The 21,312-nt window shown below is 41.4% G+C and overlaps 1 protein-coding gene across 2 annotated transcripts in view; it reads right to left on the minus strand.

Annotated features, from left to right (window-relative positions):
- The window catches only part of TRAPPC8 (trafficking protein particle complex subunit 8), a 563,274-nt gene that overhangs the window by 450,714 nt on the left and 91,248 nt on the right, over positions 1 to 21,312 (minus strand). For both annotated transcript variants that reach the window (XM_053715000.1, XM_053715001.1), the window contains 3 exons: positions 13,382 to 13,556; positions 5,247 to 5,400; positions 3,373 to 3,463 (listed from right to left, as the gene is read on the minus strand). In XM_053715000.1, coding sequence (XP_053570975.1) covers positions 3,373 to 3,463; positions 5,247 to 5,400; positions 13,382 to 13,556 — 420 coding nt within the window. The remainder of the gene's footprint in view (positions 1 to 3,372; positions 3,464 to 5,246; positions 5,401 to 13,381; positions 13,557 to 21,312) is intronic.

Genomic DNA, 21,312 nt, shown 5'->3' on the forward strand with positions numbered 1-21,312 from the left:
GTCAAAAAGCTATTATTCAAGGAAACTACCTTGAGCAGGCAAACGTTGGAGATACAACTCCCACAGAAGGCAGGGAACTCCTGCACACCACCTCTCAGAGTAACATGACTCGGAACAGAGGAAAAACATGCCCGCACACCCAACCAGACGATTCCCCCTAAAAGTGGGGAAGGATGAAGCTCCGCCATCAAAAGAAGGAGCGCATTAGGCTAACAAGTCAGCGTCCGGAAGAACCTTGAGCAAAAACCAAACGTTATTCACCCAGCACAACAGACCAAACAGGTCAAACACCTCTCCCAACTTCCATTTAAAGGAAATAACAGTTTAAAGTCTCAGGGACCTGAAGAACCTAGAGTCGTCTGCCAAAGCAGTAGCACAGCCCAGGCGAATAGCCCGAATCGACCACCCTTAGAGTGATACGTACAACCCTCCATCCGGAGAAGTTTCATGAAACCCACAGGCCTCATGCATCAGTAGGACCCGAGCCCGGAGTCCATAGAATAGGCCTAGAGGTATCCTCAGCACCACAAAGGTGACATGAACCCTGGTAACAGCTGAAAAAGCCCCCGACCAGTACCAGCCTGGTTTAAGAGCACTCAGGAACTGTTGAAGGTCCAAGAAATTAGTCCCAAAGGATCGATAAATGAACAAGAAACGAAAATGCTAATATTCAACAAGTGCGCAACTCCCGAGGGAGTGCCCACGCAACCATGAGACGCAAGTATCGGCTCCAAAAAAGAACATTCATAAAACGAAATCTTACAGACCTGAGCTCAAGGAAAAACAAATTAAAACACATAAATCTGAATCAAAAATAAAATGAACGGCAGCACCCATCGGGTGAATGCCCAAGGTGAATGAGAACGACAACAGGACCAGTCGAGTAGAGGTCCCATTCACCCAAGCTCAAAAAAGGAACTGAAAAATATATAAAAAATAAAATGAAGACGATAAGGAGATTGGCTTCATCCCCTAACGTCATATCCATTTTACCATCCAACTTCTAAGGCCTCGGATCCCGCTGCCCACTAGGACTGGGATCCTCTAACATTGCCAAAACATGTCTTAAAAGAACCCTAAGGCAAGCCAACCTATAACGGAAGGCAAAATCATCCGTCCCAGAATCTGCTGGAGACCTCAGCTCCGAGACTGGGGGCCCCTGAAGCCTCAGGGGCCAACGTTTCCCCGAAAGGCCGAACTGAATCGGGCGATCCCACGCTTGATGGGCCTAGGTTAACGGAGCACGAACAGTATCGGTGAAATACTTCACTTGGGAGATATAAATGAGACAATGCCATAGAAATGGCCATGCGGAACCGTGCAGTAACCTCCGGCGGGGAAACAAGCCACTCTCCGGAGGAGTGAAGGCCATAGGGACACCTGCCTGCATAGCCAGGAAAGGGTCTTGGGCATGCGCCTCACGGGTCATAAAAAACCTTGGAGGCGGATGGCTCAACGCACTCTAAGCTCCCAGACTCAGGAGAAGAGAGTACTCTAGAACGGCACCCACAACATAACTGATGGGCATTACCCGGGCCATTTCATATTCATCACAAGACACAGCCTTTACCCAGTATTTGAGGCATCCATGTCCCGCATATCAGAATCCTCCATAATCTTTAGATTACAAAAAGATAAAACTAACTGTCACCCCTTGACACCCCCAATGGCTGGGGCACTCACCACCTTCTGTGAACCAGACAACCCACGAGCTAGACTCTCTCAGTCGCACACCATCAGCATACGGAAGTGAAAAACAATGTAACCGCACCCGACACGAGGTGCACCGTGCCAGTCACAAAAGAGTGCGAATCTGGAAAGATTGAGTCATTAAAAGAAGGCCGTTATCTTCCGTAAAGGCCGTGAGCCTAAGTAAAGCTACACGTTTGCAGATAAAACCATATAACAAACATGATTAAAAGTCCCCCCCCTGTTCAATAACCCCCCTCAGGAGATATCAACCCATGATTCCTTATTAAGATAAAAGGAGTCCCACTGGGCCACTACCTTGTTTCGTTAACATTACATTCACATATTGAAATAATATTAAACGATCTACACCGTGGAACAGGAATACGGCCCTTCAAGTGTGACAGATAGTAGCCTCGCTTCTGACATGGACTTGAGTGAAGAGAGGTAGGCAGTGAAACTCATCAACGCTGATTACCAAAGGAGCTGTTAATGGGTTTGCAGGAAAACTCTCCCTGCATCTCCGGACTCTAACTTTCATCCATGCCCTCACTGAGAGGCTGACAGGACTACTTAAAACTACTATTTCGAACTTCTGACACTTCTCTGCCAACCTCCTATGACGAGAGGCAAAGAATGACTGGGGGATGAGGGAAGTGGGGGAGGTATTTAAGCCTTTGGCTGGGTTGTCTTTGCCTCCTCCTGGTGGCCAGGTTCTGAATTCCCAAAAGTAATGAATGCAAAAGAAAAATATATACTGAATATTTGTGAGATTCCTTTCTCTAAAGTATGTGCATTTTAAGACATTCTGTATAGTGCAACACACAAAAATCTGGATTTGCAGAGATCTTTGTGTGTTCCACTATTAGAGAATAAATCTGTCTCCAAAAAGAGCCATACGCTGCTAGTTACAACCATATTTGCCCCATTTATTTATACAAACGAATGTCAAACATCCAAAAATGCACATACCCAGTAAACACATGGGCATAAATCATGCACCTAGGAAGCTGCTCTGCAACTTCAGATAAGTATACTGCTGGTACAATATCCACAGCAGGAGTTTAAAATATAGAAGAAAATTATTTTTAGTGAATTATAGAAATATAGAAGAAAATTATTTTTAGTGAATTCATCTTTCATAAAGCATTTTTGTTAAATAAATGAATATCCTTTTAATCAAAAGTGAAAGCAAAATTTATTAACAAGTTTAAAGTGATAGTAAATCATAGTGCTTGGGAAACGCTAGGATTTACCAGTGGAACAAATAAAGGAGGCTTTCAGTCATGAAGTATAAAATGCTTCATGATGAAAGTTCCTTTATTTGTCTGAATCTTTCACCACACTGAGCTTCTCAGGCAGTCCACAGCAGAATGCTATTTTGCTTTGAGGTGAGGTTTCCATCTCTTAGCAAATAGCCATGCGGGAAAACTGGCGCCATGCTGGATAGCTATCACGCTATTGGCTTAAGATCACCTCACAGTAAAATAGGGTTCTGCGGTGGGCTGCCTGAGGCGCTCAGCGAAGTGAACGATTCAGACAAATAAAACAACTTTCAGCATGAAGTATTTTATACTTCATGACTGAAAGTCCCCTTTTTTGTTCGACTAGTAAATCCTAGTGTTTCACAAACGCTAGGATTTACTATCACTTTAAATAGATGTGTTTATATTCCATTCTAACCTTTCATAGAATGTTCTAATCCATCCAAAGATATTACATTGTCTGAATTTTTATTGGATACAGCTGTGTAAGACCCATCTTCATAGGAATCCTAAAATAAGAAATAAATAAGTAAGCACACTTTCCAATTATGCATAATTTAGTGTTTGCAATGTTCTAGATCCAAACAGAAATTAAACAAATGACAATACCAACCTAAGTCTGTATTTTTACATACATGAAAATGAGAAATTAAAGGGATAGAAAGGTCAAAAATTAAATGTGCATGGGTACATTTCAATTTGAAATATAATCATTTTGCAAAATACTTTCATCAGCAAAAATGCTTCTAGTAAAAGTTGTTACTGTTTTTCAGCAGCATACGTGCTCCAGTATTTAAACACCACAGCTTTCAGAGAGTCAGCAGTGGCTTGTATGACACAAATTATGTCTTTAGAAGCAATACACACCACCACCAGGTCTCAGAGCATGCATGGTGTTTGAAGACTGGAGCACGGGCCTTCACATAATATGCGAGTATGCAGCTGAAAACCAGTAATAACTTTTACTAGGAGCATTTTTGCTAATGAAAGTATAAAACACAAAAACATTTATATATTTCAAATTGATATGCACACATGCACATTTCAATTTTGACCTTTCTATCCCTTTAATTTGGAACCTAGGAGAAAAGATTGATAGACAAAAAGTAAGAAAAAAAAGTTAAAGCCACAATTAAAATTTTAGGAGCCACATTGCCCTTAGCACCATTTTGAAAGGTGCAGTAAGATAAAGGGATATGAAACTTAAAAATTTTCTTTTTTTAATTTAGAGTATACAATTTAAAAAAAAGTTTCCAATTTACTTCTTCCCATTGTATCCTTTGTTTAAGAGCTACATAGGTAGGCATCTGGAGCACCACATTGCAGAAAACAGTGCTGCCATCTAGTGCTCTTGCAAATGGGTGTCATCTTACAAAACTGCTGCCATACAGTGCTCTAGAAATGCTGTCTCTTAAGCTTACATCCCTGCTTTTCAACAAAAGATACCAAGAGAACGAAGAACATTGATAATAGAAGTAAATTAGAAAGTTGTTTAAAATGTCATACTCTACCTCAGGGTTCTTCAAACACCCGCCTTAATTCTAATGGCTTAGAGCATGCATTCTAATGGCTTAGAGCATGCATTCTAATGGCTTAGAGCATGCATTCTAATGGCTTAGAGCATGCATTCTAATGGATTAGAGCATGCATTCCAATGGATTAGATCATGTCATATTTCGACCATAATGGCCCAACCTCCACCAGGCTTTCAAATGTGTATTCCAGAGCTGGTCTAATTTGCAAAGCCTCTTATTCTGTGCTAGCAAAACAATAGTCTTAATGCTTTTAAAGATTTGGTAAACACAGATTTTGCACATATGATATCTTTAAAGGGAAATTAAACACCTAAACTACCTTGTATGCTCACTGCTATTGCAAATAATTATTTTCCTATCATGATTGTTGATGCAAGGCTGATATTCCACCTTAAAAAAAGCAAATGAGTACAAAATATGTGAGGTAGGAGGTGGGTTAACAAAGCCTCATAGATCAATTAGCTAAAAGTATTAACCCAAGCCCCCCTGGCAGAAAATGGAACAAGTACAATTTTCTGATGTATTTTACAGCAAAATGAAGCAAATAAGTAATACAAACATGTTGCAATGTTTCATTTTCAAACATTTTGTGTGTTGTTGAAATGCTGTGTTTAATAGTCCTTTAATGTCTCTTCCAACAACTTATTCACATAATGAAAGCTGCACAGCATAGTAATCCTCAACTTACTCAAATTAGTTTTAGTTGTAAGGTGAGTGTTCTATATCTCAATCAAATTGATCAAATTGCTTAACCCACCTGGTTTTGGATGCTATTTTTCTGAATATACTGACTCCAAGGATCTGGAATCTGCTCATCCACTCCTTTGCTGGATGTTCGAGAATTAATTTTGAGTAAATAGCAGCCCTGAGTTCCATATCTTTGAATCATATCCTCATATATTGAATCAGCCCTGCACAAGAACATAAATGATAAAAACTAAACAATATATTTGGTATTTAATAAAGAACTTAAAATGCAATGGGATAAATCCAGTCCTGCAAAAACATAATTTATGCTTACCTGATAAATTTATTTCTCTTGTAGTGTATTCAGTCCACGGATCATCCATTACTTATGGGATATATTCCCTTCCCAACAGGAAGTTGCAAGAGGATCACCCAAAGCAGAGCTGCTATATAGCTCCTCCCCTCCACGTCATATCCAGTCATTCGACCGAAACAAGACAAGAAAGGAGAAACCATAGGGAGCAGTGGTGACTGGAGTTTTAATTAAAATTTAGATCTGCCTTAAAAAAGACAGGGTGGGCCGTGGACTGAATACACTACAAGAGAAATAAATTTATCAGGTAAGCATAAATTATGTTTTCTCTAGTTAAGTGTATTCAGTCCACGGATCATCCATTACTTATGGGATACCAATACCAAAGCTAAAGTACACGGATGATGGGAGGGACAAGGCAGGAACCACTGCCTGTAGAACCTTTCTCCCAAAAACAGCCTCCGAAGAAGCAAAAGTGTCAAATTTGTAAAATTTTGAAAAAGTGTGAAGCGAAGACCAAGTTGCAGCCTTGCAAATCTGTTCAACAGAGGCCTCATTCTTAAAGGCCCAGGTGGAAGCCACAGCTCTAGTGGAATGAGCTGTAATTCTTTCAGGGGGCTGTTGTCCAGCAGTCTCATAGGCTAAACGTATTATGCTACGAAGCCAAAAGGAGAGAGAGGTTGCCGAAGCTTTTTGACCTCTCCTCTGTCAAGAGTACACGACAAACAGGGAAGAAGTTTGACGAAAATCTTTAGTTGCCTGTAAATAGAACTTCAGGGCACGGACTACGTCCAGATTATGCAAAAGTCGTTCCTTCTTTGAAGAAGGATTAGGACATAATGATGGAACAACAATCTCCTGATTGATATTCCTGTTAGAAACTACCTTAGGTAAAAACCCAGGTTTAGTACGCAGAACTACCTTGTCTGAATGGAAAATCAGATAAGGAGAATCACAATGTAAGGCAGATAACTCCAAGACTCTTCGAGCCGAGGAAATAGCCATCAAAAACAGAACTTTCCAAGATAAAAGCTTAATATCAATGGAATGAAGGGGTTCAAACGGAACCCCTTGAAGAACTTTAAGAACCAAGTTTAAGCTCAACGGAGGAGCAACAGTCTTAAACACAGGCTTAATCCTAGCCAAAGCCTGACAAAAAGCCTGGACGTCTGGAACTTCTGCCAGACTTTTGTGTAAGAATAGACAGAGCAGAAATCTGTCCCTTTAACGAACTAGCAGATAAGCCCTTTTCTAAACCCTCTTGTAGAAAGGACAATATCCTAGGAATCCTAACCTTACTCCATGAGTAACTCTTGGATTCGCACCAATATAAATATTTACGCCATATCTTATGGTAAATTTTTCTGGTAACAGGCTTCCGTGCCTGTATTAAGGTATCAATAACTGACTCCGAGAAGCCACGCTTTGATAGGATCAAGCATTCAATCTCCATGCAGTCAGCCTCAGAGAAATTAGATTTGGATGGTTGAAAGGACCTTGTATTAGAAGGTCCTGTCTCAGAGGCAGAGACCATGGTGGACAGGACGACATGTCCACTAGGTCTGCATACCAGGTCCTGCGTGGCCACGCAGGCGCTATCAGAATCACAGATGCTCTCTCCTGTTTGATCTTGGCAATCAGTCAAGGTAGCAGCGGAAATAGTGGAAACACATAAGCCATGTTGAAAACCCAAGGGGCTGCCAGAGCATCTATCAGCGCCGCTCCCGGGTCCCTGGACCTGGATCCGTAACAAGGAAGCTTGGCGTTCTGGCGAGACACCATGAGATCCAGTTCTGGTTTGCCCCAACGATGAATCAGTTGAGCGAAGACCTCCGGATGAAGTTCCCACTCCCCCGGATGAAAAGTCTGGCGACTTAGAAAGTCCGCCTCCCAGTTCTCCACGCCTGCGATGTAGATCGCTGACAGGTGGCAAGAGTGAGACTCTGCCCAGCGAATTATCTTTGAGACTTCTAACATCGCTAGGGAACTCCTGGTTCCCCCTTGATGGTTGATGTAAGCCACAGTCGTGATGTTGTCCGACTGAAATCTGATGAACCTCAGTGTTGCCAACTGAGGCCAAGCTAGAAGAGCATTGAATATTGCTCTCAACTCCAGAATATTTATTGGGAGGAGTTTCTCCTCCTGAGTCCATAATCCCTGAGCCTTTAGGGAGTTCCAGACTGCGCCCCAACCTAGAAGGCTGGCATCTGTTGTTACAATCGTCCAATCTGGCCTGTGAAAGGTCATCCCCTTGGACAGATGGACCCGAGAAAGCCACCAGAGAAGAGAATCTCTGGTCTCTTGATCCAGATTTAGTAGAGGGGACAAATCTGAGTAATCCCCATTCCACTGACTTAGCATGCATAATTGCAGTGGTCTGAGATGCAGGCGCGCAAATGGTACTATGTCCATTGCCGCTAACATTAAGCCGATTACTTCCATGCACTGAGCTACTGACGGGCGTGGGATGGAATGAAGGACACGGCAAGCATTCAGAAGCTTTGATAACCTGGACTCCGTCAGGTAAATCTTCATCTCTTTAGAATCTATAAGAGTCCCCAGGAAGGGAACTCTTGTGAGTGGTAATAGAGAACTCTTTTCCACGTTCACCTTCCACTCATGCGACCTCAGAAATGCCAGAACTATCTCTGTATGAGACTTGGCAATTTGAAAACTTGATGCTTGTATCAGAATGTCGTCTAGGTACGGAGCCACCGCTATGCCTCGCGGTCTTAGCACCGCCAGAAGTGAGCCCAGAATCTTTGTAAAAATTCTCGGGGCCGTAGCTAACCCGAAGGGAAGAGCTACAAACTGGTAATGCCTGTCTAGAAAGGCAAATCTTAGGTACCGATAATGATCTTTGTGAATCGGTATGTGAAGGTAGGCATCCTTTAAGTCCACTGTGGTCATGTATTAACCCTCTTGGATCATGGGTAGGATGGTTCGAATAGTTTCCATTTTGAATGATGGAACTCTTAGGAATTTGTTTAAGATTTTTAGGTCCAAGATTGGTCTGAAGGTTCCCTCTTTCTTGGGAACCACAAACAGATTTGAGTAAAAACCTTGCCCTTGTTCCGTCCGCGGAACTGGGTGGATCACCCCCATTACTAAGAGGTCTTGTACACAGCGTAGAAATGCCTCTTTCTTTATTTGGTTTGCTGATAACCTTGAAAGATTAAATCTCCCTTGTGGAGGAGAAGCTTTGAAGTCCAGAAGATATCCCTGAGATATGATCTCTAACGCCCAGGGATCCTGGACAGCTCTTGCCCAAGCCTGGGCGAAGAGAGAAAGTCTGCCCCCCACTAGATCCGTTTCCGGATAGGGGGCCCTCTCTTCATGCTGTCTTAGGGGCAGAAGTTTTCTGGCCTGCTTGCCCTTGTTCCAGGACTGGTTAGCTTTCCAGCCCTGTCTGTAACGAGCAACAGTTCCTTCCTGTTTTGAAGCGGAGGAAGTTGATGCTGCTCCTGCCTTGAAGTTACGAAAGGCACGAAAATTAGACTGTTTGGCCTTTGACTTGGCCCTGTCCTGAGGAAGAGTATGACCCTTACCTCCAGTAATGTCAGCAATAATTTCTTTCAAGCCGGGCCCGAATAAGGTCTGCCCTTTGAAAGGAATATTAAGCAATTTAGATTTAGAAGTCACGTCAGCTGACCAGGATTTAAGCCATAGCGCTCTGCGCGCCTGGATGGCGAATCCGGAGTTCTTAGCCGTTAGTTTGGTTAAATATACAACGGCATCAGAAACAAATGTGTTAGCTAGCTTAAGTGCTTTAAGCTTGTCCATAATCTCATCCAATGGAGCTGTGCGAATGGCCTCTTCCAGAGACTCAAACCAGAATGCCGCAGCAGCAGTGACAGGCGCAATGCATGCAAGGGGCTGTAAGATAAAACCTTGTTGAACAAACATTTTCTTAAGGTAACCTTCTAATTTTTTATCCATTGGATCCGAAAAAGCACAACTATCCTCCACCGGGATAGTGGTACGTTTAGCTAAAGTAGAAACTGCTCCCTCCACCTTAGGGACCGTCTGCCATAAGTCTTGTGTGGTGGCGTCTATTGGAAACATTTTCCTAAATATCGGAGGAGGGGAAAAGGGCACACCGGGTCTTTCCCACTCCTTGCTAATAATCTCTGTAAGCCTTTTAGGTATAGGAAAAACGTCAGTACACACCGGCACCGCATAGTATCTATCCAGCCTACATAATTTCTCTGGAATTGCAACCGTGTTACAATCATTCAGAGCCGCTAATACCTCCCCTAACAATACACGGAGGTTCTCAAGCTTAAATTTAAAATTAGAAATCTCTGAATCCGGTCTCCCTGGATCAGATCCGTCACCCACAGAATGAAGCTCTCCGTCCTCATGTTCTGCAAATTGTGACGCAGTATCGGACATGGCTCTCACATCATCAGCGCGCTCTGTCCTTAACCCAGAGCTATCGCGCTTGCCTCTTAATTCTGGCAATTTAGATAATACCTCTGTCATAACAGCAGCCATGTCTTGCAAAGTGATTTGCATGGGACTCTCTGATGTACTTGGCGCCACAATATCACGCGCCTCCCGAGTGGTAGGCGAAGGTACTGACACGTGAGGAGAGTTAGTCGGCATAACTTCCCCCTCGTTGACTGGTGATAATTTCTTTACAGATAAAGACCGACTTTTATTTAAAGTGACATCAATACATTTAGTACACATATTTCTATGGGGCTCCACATTGGCCTTCAAACATAGTGAACAAACAGATTCATCTGTGTCAGACATGTTTAAACAGACTAGCAATGAGACTAGCAAGCTTGGAAAATCCTTTCAAATAAGTTTACAAGCAATATAAAAGACGCTACTGCGCCTTTAAGAAGCAAAAAAAAAAAAAAAAAACTGTCACAGTTGAAATAACAATGAACCAAATCAGTTATAGCAACCAAATTTTCACAGTAAATGTATTAAGTTAGCAAAGTATTGCACCCACTAGCAAATGGATGATTAACCCCTTAATACCCAAAACGGATAATCAATTTAACAATTAACGTTTTTATCACAGTCAAACACACTGTCACAGGTCTGCTGTGACTGATTACCTCCCTCAAAATGAATTTTGAAGACCCCAGAGCTCTCTAGAGACGTCCTGGATCAAGGAGGAAGAAGCAGGAAGACTGTGACTGAATTTTTACTGCGCAAAAAAGCGCTAAAATAGGCCCCTCCCACTCATATTACAACAGTGGGAAAACTCAGTTAACCTTTTCTATGCAGAAATATACGTCAGCCATGTGGAAAAAATCATGCCCCAAAAGATTTATCACCAAAGTACCTCACAAAAACGAATAACATGCCAGTAAACGTTTTAAACATACATTTTAAAAGTTATGTAGTGTTATCAATAAGCCTGCTACCAGTCGCTTCTACTGCAGTTAAGGCTCATATATTACTTCAGTATTAACAGCATTTTCTTAGTCAAATTCCATTCCTTAGAAAATTACTTTACTGCACATACATTCATCAGCCTGATACCAGTCACTACTACTGCATTTAAGGCTGTACTTACATTACATCGGTATCAGCAGTATTTTCTTAGTCAATTCCATTCCTTAGAAAAATATTTTACTGCACATACCTCATCTGCAGGGAACCCCGCATGCTATTCCCTTTCTGAAGTTACCCCACTCCTCAGAATGTGCGAGAACAGCCAGTGGATCTTAGTTACTTCTGCTAAGATCATAGAAAACGCAGGCAGATTCTTCTTCTAAATACTGCCTGAGAGAAAAACAGCACACTCCGGTGCCATTTAAAATAACAAACTTTTGATTGAAGAAATAATTAAGTATAAAAACTCCACACTCCTCTCACACCTTCCTACTATGTTGAGAGTTGCAAGAGAATGACTGGATATGACGTGGAGGGGAGGAGCTATATAGCAGCTCTGCTTTGGGTGATCCTCTTGCAACTTCCTGTTGGGAAGGGAATATATCCCATAAGTAATGGATGATCCGTGGACTGAATACACTTAACAAGAGAAAAGAGATATTAAATACAGTAGTCAACAAATGATGATTTTGCTAATCACCCTCATGTCAGACTTTTGTACTAAATAGATTGTCTAGCTATACTTGCAAAAAAGACAAGACCATGTGTAGGGGATTGGTGCATAATGTACAAAGCCTATTAGACACTAGAAGTAAATTAGAAAGTTGTTTAAAGTTGTATGCTGTATCTGAATCATGAAAGAACATTTTTGGGTTTCGTGCACTTTAATGTTTGTAAAATGCTCATGCAATAGTCAATAAAACAGTTTTATACAAAAAATGAGCAAAAGGAAAAAGTTCTGTTAAATGGATAGTCTAGTAAAAAATAAAGTTTCATGATTCAGATAGGTCATGTAATTTTATCAAATGTGCTTTGTTCTCTTGGTTTTCTTTGTTTAAAGCTAAATCTAGTTAGGTTCATATGCTAATTTCTAAGCCCTTGCAGGCCTCCTCTCACATCAGTGCATTTTCACAGTTAGATACTGCTAGTTTATGTGTGTCATATTTAGATAGCAATGTGATCACTCCCGTGGAGTTATTTATGAGTCAGGAATGATTGGCTAAATTGCAAGTGTCAAAAGAACTAAAATAAGGGGGCAGTCGGCAGATGGTAAAAAGTACATGGGAATGGGTAATAAAGGGATTATCTATCTTTTTAAACAACAAAGATTTTCAAGTAGACTATCCCTTTAAGTCAGTTCAAGAGTAGCAATGCATTCTGGGAGCTAGCTGGTTATTGGTGGATACACGCATATGCCTCGTCATTAGTTTACATGATGTGTTCAGCTTTATCTCAGAAGAGGACTCCTGCTCTAGAGCTGACTGACTATGCATTTAACCTAGTGCTAGACAAATCAGTTTAAAAATTAGGAGCATGCAAGAATATTTAGGAGCCAGACAGTGGTAGTTGTATATAGATATATGGAGAATAACCCAAAAAGTTAGGAAATTCAAAACTCCACAGCACCAGATATGAATGTAAATCTTCTTTATTTAAATATTAAAAGCATATAAAGAACAGGTATGCCTGTTCTTTATATGCTTTTAATATTTAAATAAAGAAGATTTACATTCATATCTGGTGCTGTGGAGTTTTGAATTTCTTGTATTGTGGGGCTGAAGGTCGCCAGCCAGTCCACTGTGCATCAGAGCCCAGGAGGGCATTACCCGGTGCTGGTCTCAATCTGCAGTGCCAAAAAGTTAGGAGCCAGGGGTAAAATTCTAGGAGCCAGTGGTTCCCTGGCTCCTGGGTTTGTCGAGCCCTGATTTAACCCATTTGCAGGGATTGTGATATTATGCAAGTAATAGCTCAATAATAAAATGCACTAGGATAGTAAACAAACTGTACAACTTCCAAAAATATGAAAGAAGAAAAAAAAAAAAAAAAGGATATACTTGCATATAAACAAACGTGAAAATAAGCAATATATACATTAGTATGAATGGTATTGCCACAAAACTAGCTAAACACACAGATCCAGAAATATACAGTACAGTCAATTCTTCCAATGTGGATATGATCGACAAGGGCTGAGAATCTTTAGCCCAATACTAGTAATAAATTGCAGTAGATATAAGAAGTTAGCGTTCTTCCTACTGAGTTGGTAACAACTTCTTTCCTGGCTAGAATATGTTACGACTGTATTTTCCAGCTCTAGGAACAAGCTATTTGTAGATAGAAGGCCCGAGCTCAGCTTGGGTGATATACCGTAATACACCTCAGTAGTTCAGATATAAACAAGTAATCATAGGCCCCACATAAGCACTGGAGAGCTAAACGTTAGTCAATATCTTAGCTTATACAACCATGCTTTGAACACAATCTATAAATACTGGCCCCTTATAGATTCACAAACAATTATTGTCTTTACTCACCTTTGCTCATCCCCTTCACTAACATCATGAAGCAAGACATAATACTTAAGAGTGTTGGGAGTAAACCATTTAGGATAGGAATAATCATTACTGTGCTGAATCCGATGTTGTTCTTGTGACAACTTAAGAAACTGTTCCACAGGTTCTGGTTCATGTGAGGAAACTACCAGCATGCCTAAAGAAATGTGTTAAGGTTAAGACAGCATGAAAGAAAAAATCTATTTTTTTCAGAAAAAAAATGTAATACATTATTATTAGGGGAAAATACACACTTAAAAATTCAGTTTCTTTCTACTCAGATATATTTGAAAGGGTCAGGTATATAAGACGTGTTCTTTTGGAGTGGGTAGTAATTCCCATAAGTCTTCAGTTCTCTCCATATAACCTCTACCCGTTTTTTTAGTTACATGGTAAGGCAAGTATGCATCTATTTTGGGGGGGGGGGAATCACTAAGTAAGTTATTTATCATTCTTGCAATATCATAGTCAAACTACAGAGTTAATAATAATCCAAATCATATGAAGGCATGCAAGTGGAAAATCTCTTTGCCTAGATCTGCAAAAGCATCATCCGCAAAGCCTTCTAACTGCATTTTGTGCGCAAAGAATACAATGAAAGAACACAATGATTTGTTTTTGTGAAAGCATGCAGTTAAGACTGTCTGCATTGGACACAATGAAGGCATCATTATACATGGCGCATAACACCCACAGCCCTAACAAAATGAGATCCCATTTTAACCAATTCTGTGTGGAGGATGATACATAGTCTCTCTGGTAACAGCCCTTACTCAACTTTCTTAGTAGGTAAATTTATACATGTGGTGGGATTGAACATTAACATGTGACAACATGTTGTGTAGGGATGGAGGAGTATCTTGGCTAATGCACCACAATAAGTGACTGTTCATCTGACCAAAGTAATTAAGTCCTTTCAAATGAGGGGCTAATGCAGCACATCACAGTAAAACCAGTCAGTATCTATAAATCTAGGTACAAGGGAGTTTTAGCTGAAGGAGCTGCCTCTTTTCCTTCACTGTTTGACCTAGAGTGACAAGGTACCCATCATCTGAGGTCAGGTAAGTGGTCAAAAAAAGACATCACCAGCATTCAAAGCATGAGAGAGAATCAGACGAACATGTTAGGTATGCTGTGTACACAAGTTCATAGAACATGTGATAAGTTCCCAAGGCAGAACATGTCATGATCTGAAATGCCATTGCAGAAAATGCAGTATATGTCTGTAGAAAGGATGGTTCAAAGCAAAAAAACAATTTATGCTTACCTGATAAATTTATTTCTCTTGTAGTGTATCCAGTCAACGGATCATCCATTACTTATGGGACATTAACTCCTCCCCAACAGGAAGTGCAAGAGGATTCACCCAGCAGAGCTGCTACATAGCTCCTCCCCTAACTGCCACTACCAGTCATTCGACCGAAAACATGCAGAGAAAGGAAAACCATAGGGTACAGTGGTGACTGTAGTTTAATGGAAAAATTACCTGCCTTAAAGTGACAGGGCGGGCCGTGGACTGGATACACTACAAGAGAAATAAATTTATCAGGTAAGCATAAATTATGTTTTCTCTTGTTAAGTGTATCCAGTCCACGGATCATCCATTACTTATGGGATACCAATACCAAAGCTAAAGTACACGGATGACGGGAGGGACAGGCAGGCTCTTTATACGGAAGGAACCACTGCCTGAAGAACCTTTCTCCCAAAAACAGCCTCCGAAGAAGCAAAAGTGTCAAATTTGTAAAATTTGGAAAAAGTATGAAGAGAAGACCAAGTTGCAGCCTTGCAAATCTGTTCAACAGAAGCCTCATTCTTAAAGGCCCAAGTGGAAGCCACAGCTCTAGTAGAATGTGCTGTAATTCTTTCAGGAGGCTGCTGTCCAGCAGTCTCATAGGCTAACCGTATTATGCTACGAAGCCAAAAGGAGAGAGAGGTAGCCGAAGCTTTTTGACCTCTCCTCTGACCAGAATAAACGACAAACAGGGAAGACGTTTGTCGAAAATCCTTAGTTGCCTGTAGATAAAATTTCAGGGCACGGACTACATCTAGATTGTGTAGCAGACGTTCCTTTTTCGAAGAAGGATTAGGACACAAAGATGGAACCACAATCTCTTGATTGATATTCCTGTTAGTGACCACCTTAGGTAGGAACCCAGGTTTAGTACGCAGAACTACCTTGTCTGAATGAAAAATCAGATAAGGAGAATCACAATGTAAGGCAGATAACTCAGAGACTCTTCGAGCCGAGGAAATCGCCATTAAAAACAGAACTTTCCAAGATAACAACTTGATATCAATGGAATGAAGGGGTTCAAACGGAACCCCCTGTAAAACATTAAGAACTAAGTTCAAACTCCATGGTGGAGCAACAATTTTAAACACAGGCTTGATCCTAGCTAAAGCCAGACAAAAAGCTTGAACGTCCATAACTTCTGACAGACGTTTGTGTAAAAGAATGGACAGAGCTGAAATCTGTCCCTTTAAGGAACTAGCGGATAAACCCTTTTCTAAACCTTCTTGTAGAAAAGACAATATCCTCGGAATCCTAACCTTACTCCATGAGTAACTCTTGGATTCGCACCAATTTAAGTATTTGCGCCATATCTTATGGTAAATCTTTCTGGTAACAGGCTTCCTAGCCTGTATTAAGGTATCAATAACTGACTCAGAAAAACCACGTTTTGATAAAATCAAGCGTTCAATTTCCAAGCAGTCAGCTTCAGAGAAATTAGATTTTGATGTTTGAAGGGACCCTGGATCAGAAGGTCCTGTTTCAGAGGTAGCGACCAAGGTGGACAGGATGACATGTCCACTAGATCTGCATACCAAGTCCTGCGTGCCCATGCAGGCGCTATTAGAATCATTGATGCTCTCTCCTGTTTGATTCTGGCAATCAATCGAGGAAGCATCGGGAAGGGTGGAAACACATAAGCCATCCCGAAGGTCCAAGGTGCTGTCAAAGCATCTATCAGAACCGCTCCCGGATCCCTGGATCTGGACCCGTAACGAGGAAGCTTGGCGTTCTGTCGAGACGCCATGAGATCTATCTCTGGTTTGCCCCAACGTCGAAGTATTTGGGCAAAGACCTCCGGATGAAGTTCCCACTCCCCCGGATGAAAAGTCTGACGACTTAAGAAATCCGCCTCCCAGTTCTCCACTCCCGGGATGTGGATTGCTGACAGGTGGCAAGAGTGAGACTCTGCCCAGCGAATTATCTTTGATACTTCCATCATTGCTAGGGAGCTTCTTGTCCCTCCCTGATGGTTGATGTAAGCTACAGTCGTGATGTTGTCCGACTGAAACCTGATGAACCCCCGAGTTGTTAACTGGGGCCAAGCCAGAAGGGCATTGAGAACTGCTCTCAATTCCAGAATGTTTATTGGTAGGAGACTCTCCTCCTGATTCCATTGTCCCTGAGCCTTCAGAGAATTCCAAACAGCGCCCCAACCTAGTAGGCTGGCGTCTGTTGTTACAATTGTCCAGTCCGGCCTGCTGAATGGCATCCCCCTGGACAGATGTGGCCGAGAAAGCCACCATAGAAGAGAATTTCTGGTCTCTTGATCCAGATTCAGAGTAGGGGACAAGTCTGAGTAATCCCCATTCCACTGACTTAGCATGCACAATTGCAGCGGTCTGAGATGTAGACGTGCAAAGGGTACTATGTCCATTGCTGCTACCATTAAGCCGATCACCTCCATGCATTGAGCTACTGACGGGTGTTGAATGGAATGAAGGACACGGCATGCATTTTGAAGCTTTGTTAACCTGTCTTCTGTCAGGTAAATCTTCATTTCTACAGAATCTATAAGAGTCCCCAAGAAGGGAACTCTTGTGAGTGGAAAGAGAGAACTCTTCTTTTCGTTCACCTTCCATCCATGCGACCTTAGAAATGCCAGTACTAACTCTGTATGAGACTTGGCAGTTTGAAAGCTTGAAGCTTGTATCAGAATGTCGTCTAGGTACGGAGCTACCGCAATTCCTCGCGGTCTTAGTACCGCCAGAAGAGCACCCAGAACCTTTGTGAAGATTCTCGGAGCCGTAGCCAATCCGAATGGAAGAGCTACAAACTGGTAATGCCTGTCTAGAAAGGCAAACCTTAGATACCGGTAAATGATCTTTGTGAATCGGTATGTGAAGGTAAGCATCCTTTAAATCCACTGTGGTCATGTACTGACCCTTTTGGATCATGGGTAAAATTGTCCGAATAGTTTCCATTTTGAACGATGGAACTCTTAGGAATTTGTTTAGGATCTTTAAATCCAAGATTGGCCTGAAAGTTCCCTCTTTTTTGGGAACCACAAACAGATTTGAGTAAAACCCTTGTACGCAGCGTAGAAACGCCTCTTTCTTTATTTGGTTTGTTGACAACCTCGACAGATGAAATCTCCCTCTTGGGGGAGAGAATTTGAAGTCTAGAAGGTATCCCTGAGATATGATCTCTAACGCCCAGGGATCCTGGACATCTCTTGCCCAAGCCTGGGCGAAGAGAGAAAGTCTGCCCCCCACTAGATCCGTTCCCGGATCGGGGGCCCTCGATTCATGCTGTCTTAGGGGCAGCAGCAGGTTTCCTGGCTTGCTTGCCCTTGTTCCAGGACTGGTTAGGTCTCCAGCCTTGTCTGTAGCGAGCAACAGCTCCTTCCTGTTTTGGTGCAGAGGAAGTTGATGCTGCTCCTGCTTTGAAATTACGAAAGGAACGAAAATTAGACTGTCTAGCCTTAGGTTTGGCTCTGTCTTGAGGCAGGGCATGGCCTTTACCTCCTGTAATGTCAGCGATAATTTCTTTCAACCCGGGCCCGAATAAGGTCTGCCCTTTGAAAGGTATATTAAGCAATTTAGATTTAGAAGTAACGTCAGCTGACCAGGATTTTAGCCACAGTGCTCTGCGTGCCTGAATGGCGAATCCGGAATTCTTAGCCGTAAGTTTAGTTAAATGTACTACGGCATCTGAAATAAATGAGTTAGCTAACTTAAGGGCTTTAAGCTTGTGTGTAATCTCATCTAATGGAGCTGATTCAAGTGTCTCTTCCAGAGACTCAAACCAAAATGCTGCTGCAGCCGTGACAGGCGCAATGCATGCAAGAGGTTGCAATATAAAACCTTGTTGAACAAACATTTTCTTAAGGTAACCCTCTAACTTTTTATCCATTGGATCTGAAAAGGCACAGCTATCCTCCACCGGGATAGTGGTACGCTTAGCTAAAGTAGAAACTGCTCCCTCCACCTTAGGGACCGTTTGCCATAAGTCCCGTGTGGTGGCGTCTATTGGAAACATCTTTCTAAATATCGGAGGGGGTGAGAACGGCACACCGGGTCTATCCCACTCCTTAGTAACAATTTCAGTAAGTCTCTTAGGTATAGGAAAAACGTCAGTACTCGCCGGTACCGCAAAATATTTATCCAACCTACACATTTTCTCTGGTATTGCAACTGTGTTACAATCATTCAGAGCCGCTAACACCTCCACTAGTAATACACGGAGGTTTTCCAGCTTAAATTTAAAATTTGAAATATCTGAATCCAGTTTGTTTGGATCAGAACCGTCACCCGCAGAATGAAGCTCTCCATCCTCATGTTCTGCAAATTGTGACGCAGTGTCTGACATGGCCCTAATATTATCAGCGCACTCTGTTCTCACCCCAGAGTGATCACGCTTACCTCTTAGTTCTGGTAATTTAGCCAAAACTTCAGTCATAACAGTAGCCATATCCTGTAATGTGATTTGTAATGGCCGCCCAGATGTACTCGGCGCTACAATATCACGCACTTCCCTAGCGGGAGATGCAGGTACTGACACGTGAGGCGAGTTAGTCGGCATAACTCTCCCCTCGTTGTTTGGTGAAATATGTTCAATTTGTACAGATTGACTTTTATTTAAAGTAGCATCAATACAGTTAGTACATAAATTTCTATTGGGCTCCACTTTGGCTTTAGCACATATAGCACAGATATCTTCCTCTGAATCAGACATGTTTAACACACTAGCAAATAAACTAGCAACTTGGAAATACTTTTCAAGTAATTTACTATAATATCAAAACGTACTGTGCCTATAAGAAGCACAGAAAAAGTTATGACAGTTGAAAATTAATAAACTGAAAAGTTATAGCATCAAATCTTTGTAAAAAACACAATTTTAGCAAAGGATTGCTCCCATTAGCAAAGGATAACTAACCCTGATAGCAGAAAAAAAAAAAAAAAATACAGAAATAAACGTTTTTTTATCACAGTCAACTACAATCTCACAGCTCTGCTGTGAGTGATTACCTCCCTCAAAACAAGTTTTGAAGACCCCTGAGTTCTGTAGAGATGAACCGGATCATGCAGGGAAGACAATAAACTTCTGACTGAATTTTTTGATGCGTAGCAAAAGCACCAAAAAAGGCCCCTCCCCCTCACACATAACAGTGAGAGAGATCAGTAAACTGTCATAAATTAAATAAAACGACTGCCAAGTGGAAAAAAATAGTGCCCAAAACATTTTTTCACCCAGTACCTCAGAAAATTAAACGATTTTACATGCCAGCAAAAAACGTTTAACATTAATAAATTGAGTGTTATTAAAAAGCCTGTTGCTAGTCCCTGCAAATTAGGCTAAAGTTTTATGCATACAGTATAATTCCAGTGAAGTGCCATTCCCCAGAATACTGAAGTGTAAAATATACATACATGACAGCCTGATACCAGTTGCTGCTACTGCATTTAAGGCTGAGTTTACATTATATCGGTATGGCAGAATTTTCTCATCAATTCCATTGTCAGAAAATAATAAGCTGCTACATACCTCTTTGCAGATTAATCTGCCCGCTGTCCCCTGATCTGAAGTTTACCTCTCCTCAGATGGCCGAGAAACAGCAATATGATCTTAACTACTCCGGCTAAAATCATAGAAAAACTCAGGTAGATTCTTCTTCAAATTCTACCAGAGAAGGAATAACACACTCCGGTGCTATTATAAAATAACAAACTTTTGATTGAAGGTATGAAACTAAGTATAATCACCACAGTCCTCTCACAAATCCTATCTATTCGTTGGGTGCAAGAGAATGACTGGTAGTGGCAGTTAGGGGAGGAGCTATGTAGCAGCTCTGCTGGGTGAATCCTCTTGCACTTCCTGTTGGGGAGGAGTTAATGTCCCATAAGTAATGGATGATCCGTGGACTGGATACACTTAACAAGAGAAATGGAAGCACCTCCACGGGATTGGGTTAAAAATGTCAAATCTTTATTCCAAAAATACTATAAAAAAAGAAAAGTGGTCGCAAAATACAGCAAAGGTCAGAGGATATATCGATTGGTAATAATTATTAATTTTGGGTTAAAGACACAGTTGTTTACCCTACCCTTTACCACAGTTTTCTTGCCTTGATATTTCAAATTCAAATTTAATACCCTGATATAACGTTATTGCGTATGAGAAATAGCATAAGCTTTCATAAGGATATTCAAATGTCAATTATGTTATGTTGTATTCTACATTCCATACGTGAGACATCTTGTACTGCATGCACACTAACTGTGTTAGTAGTATTTAACAACTTTATGTATACGGTATTCATAAGTTGGTGTTAAATTAAACAAAACAAAGCAATATCATTGAACACTTGCATTCCACTCTGCTGTTATTGTGGTGAATGAAGCTGTGGAAGTCATGTATATAAAGAATATGGGAAGGATAGGGGTTAAATCCCAGTTTTTGATTGTAGCCAATTAAGGTTAAGTTCTTAATTTAAAAGGAGCTGGATAAGGCCTTTTGACCACACTACGATTACGGCTCATTAGCCGAAACGCGTCAGTGGGTCACTGGGATTTAATCGATATATCCTCTAACCTTTGCTGTATTTTGCAACCACTTTTCTATTTTTATAGTATTTTTGGAATAAAGATTTGACTTTAACCCAATCCCATGGAGG

Source organism: Bombina bombina, chromosome 5 (assembly GCF_027579735.1).
Source record: "Bombina bombina isolate aBomBom1 chromosome 5, aBomBom1.pri, whole genome shotgun sequence".
Lineage (NCBI taxonomy): Eukaryota > Metazoa > Chordata > Amphibia > Anura > Bombinatoridae > Bombina > Bombina bombina.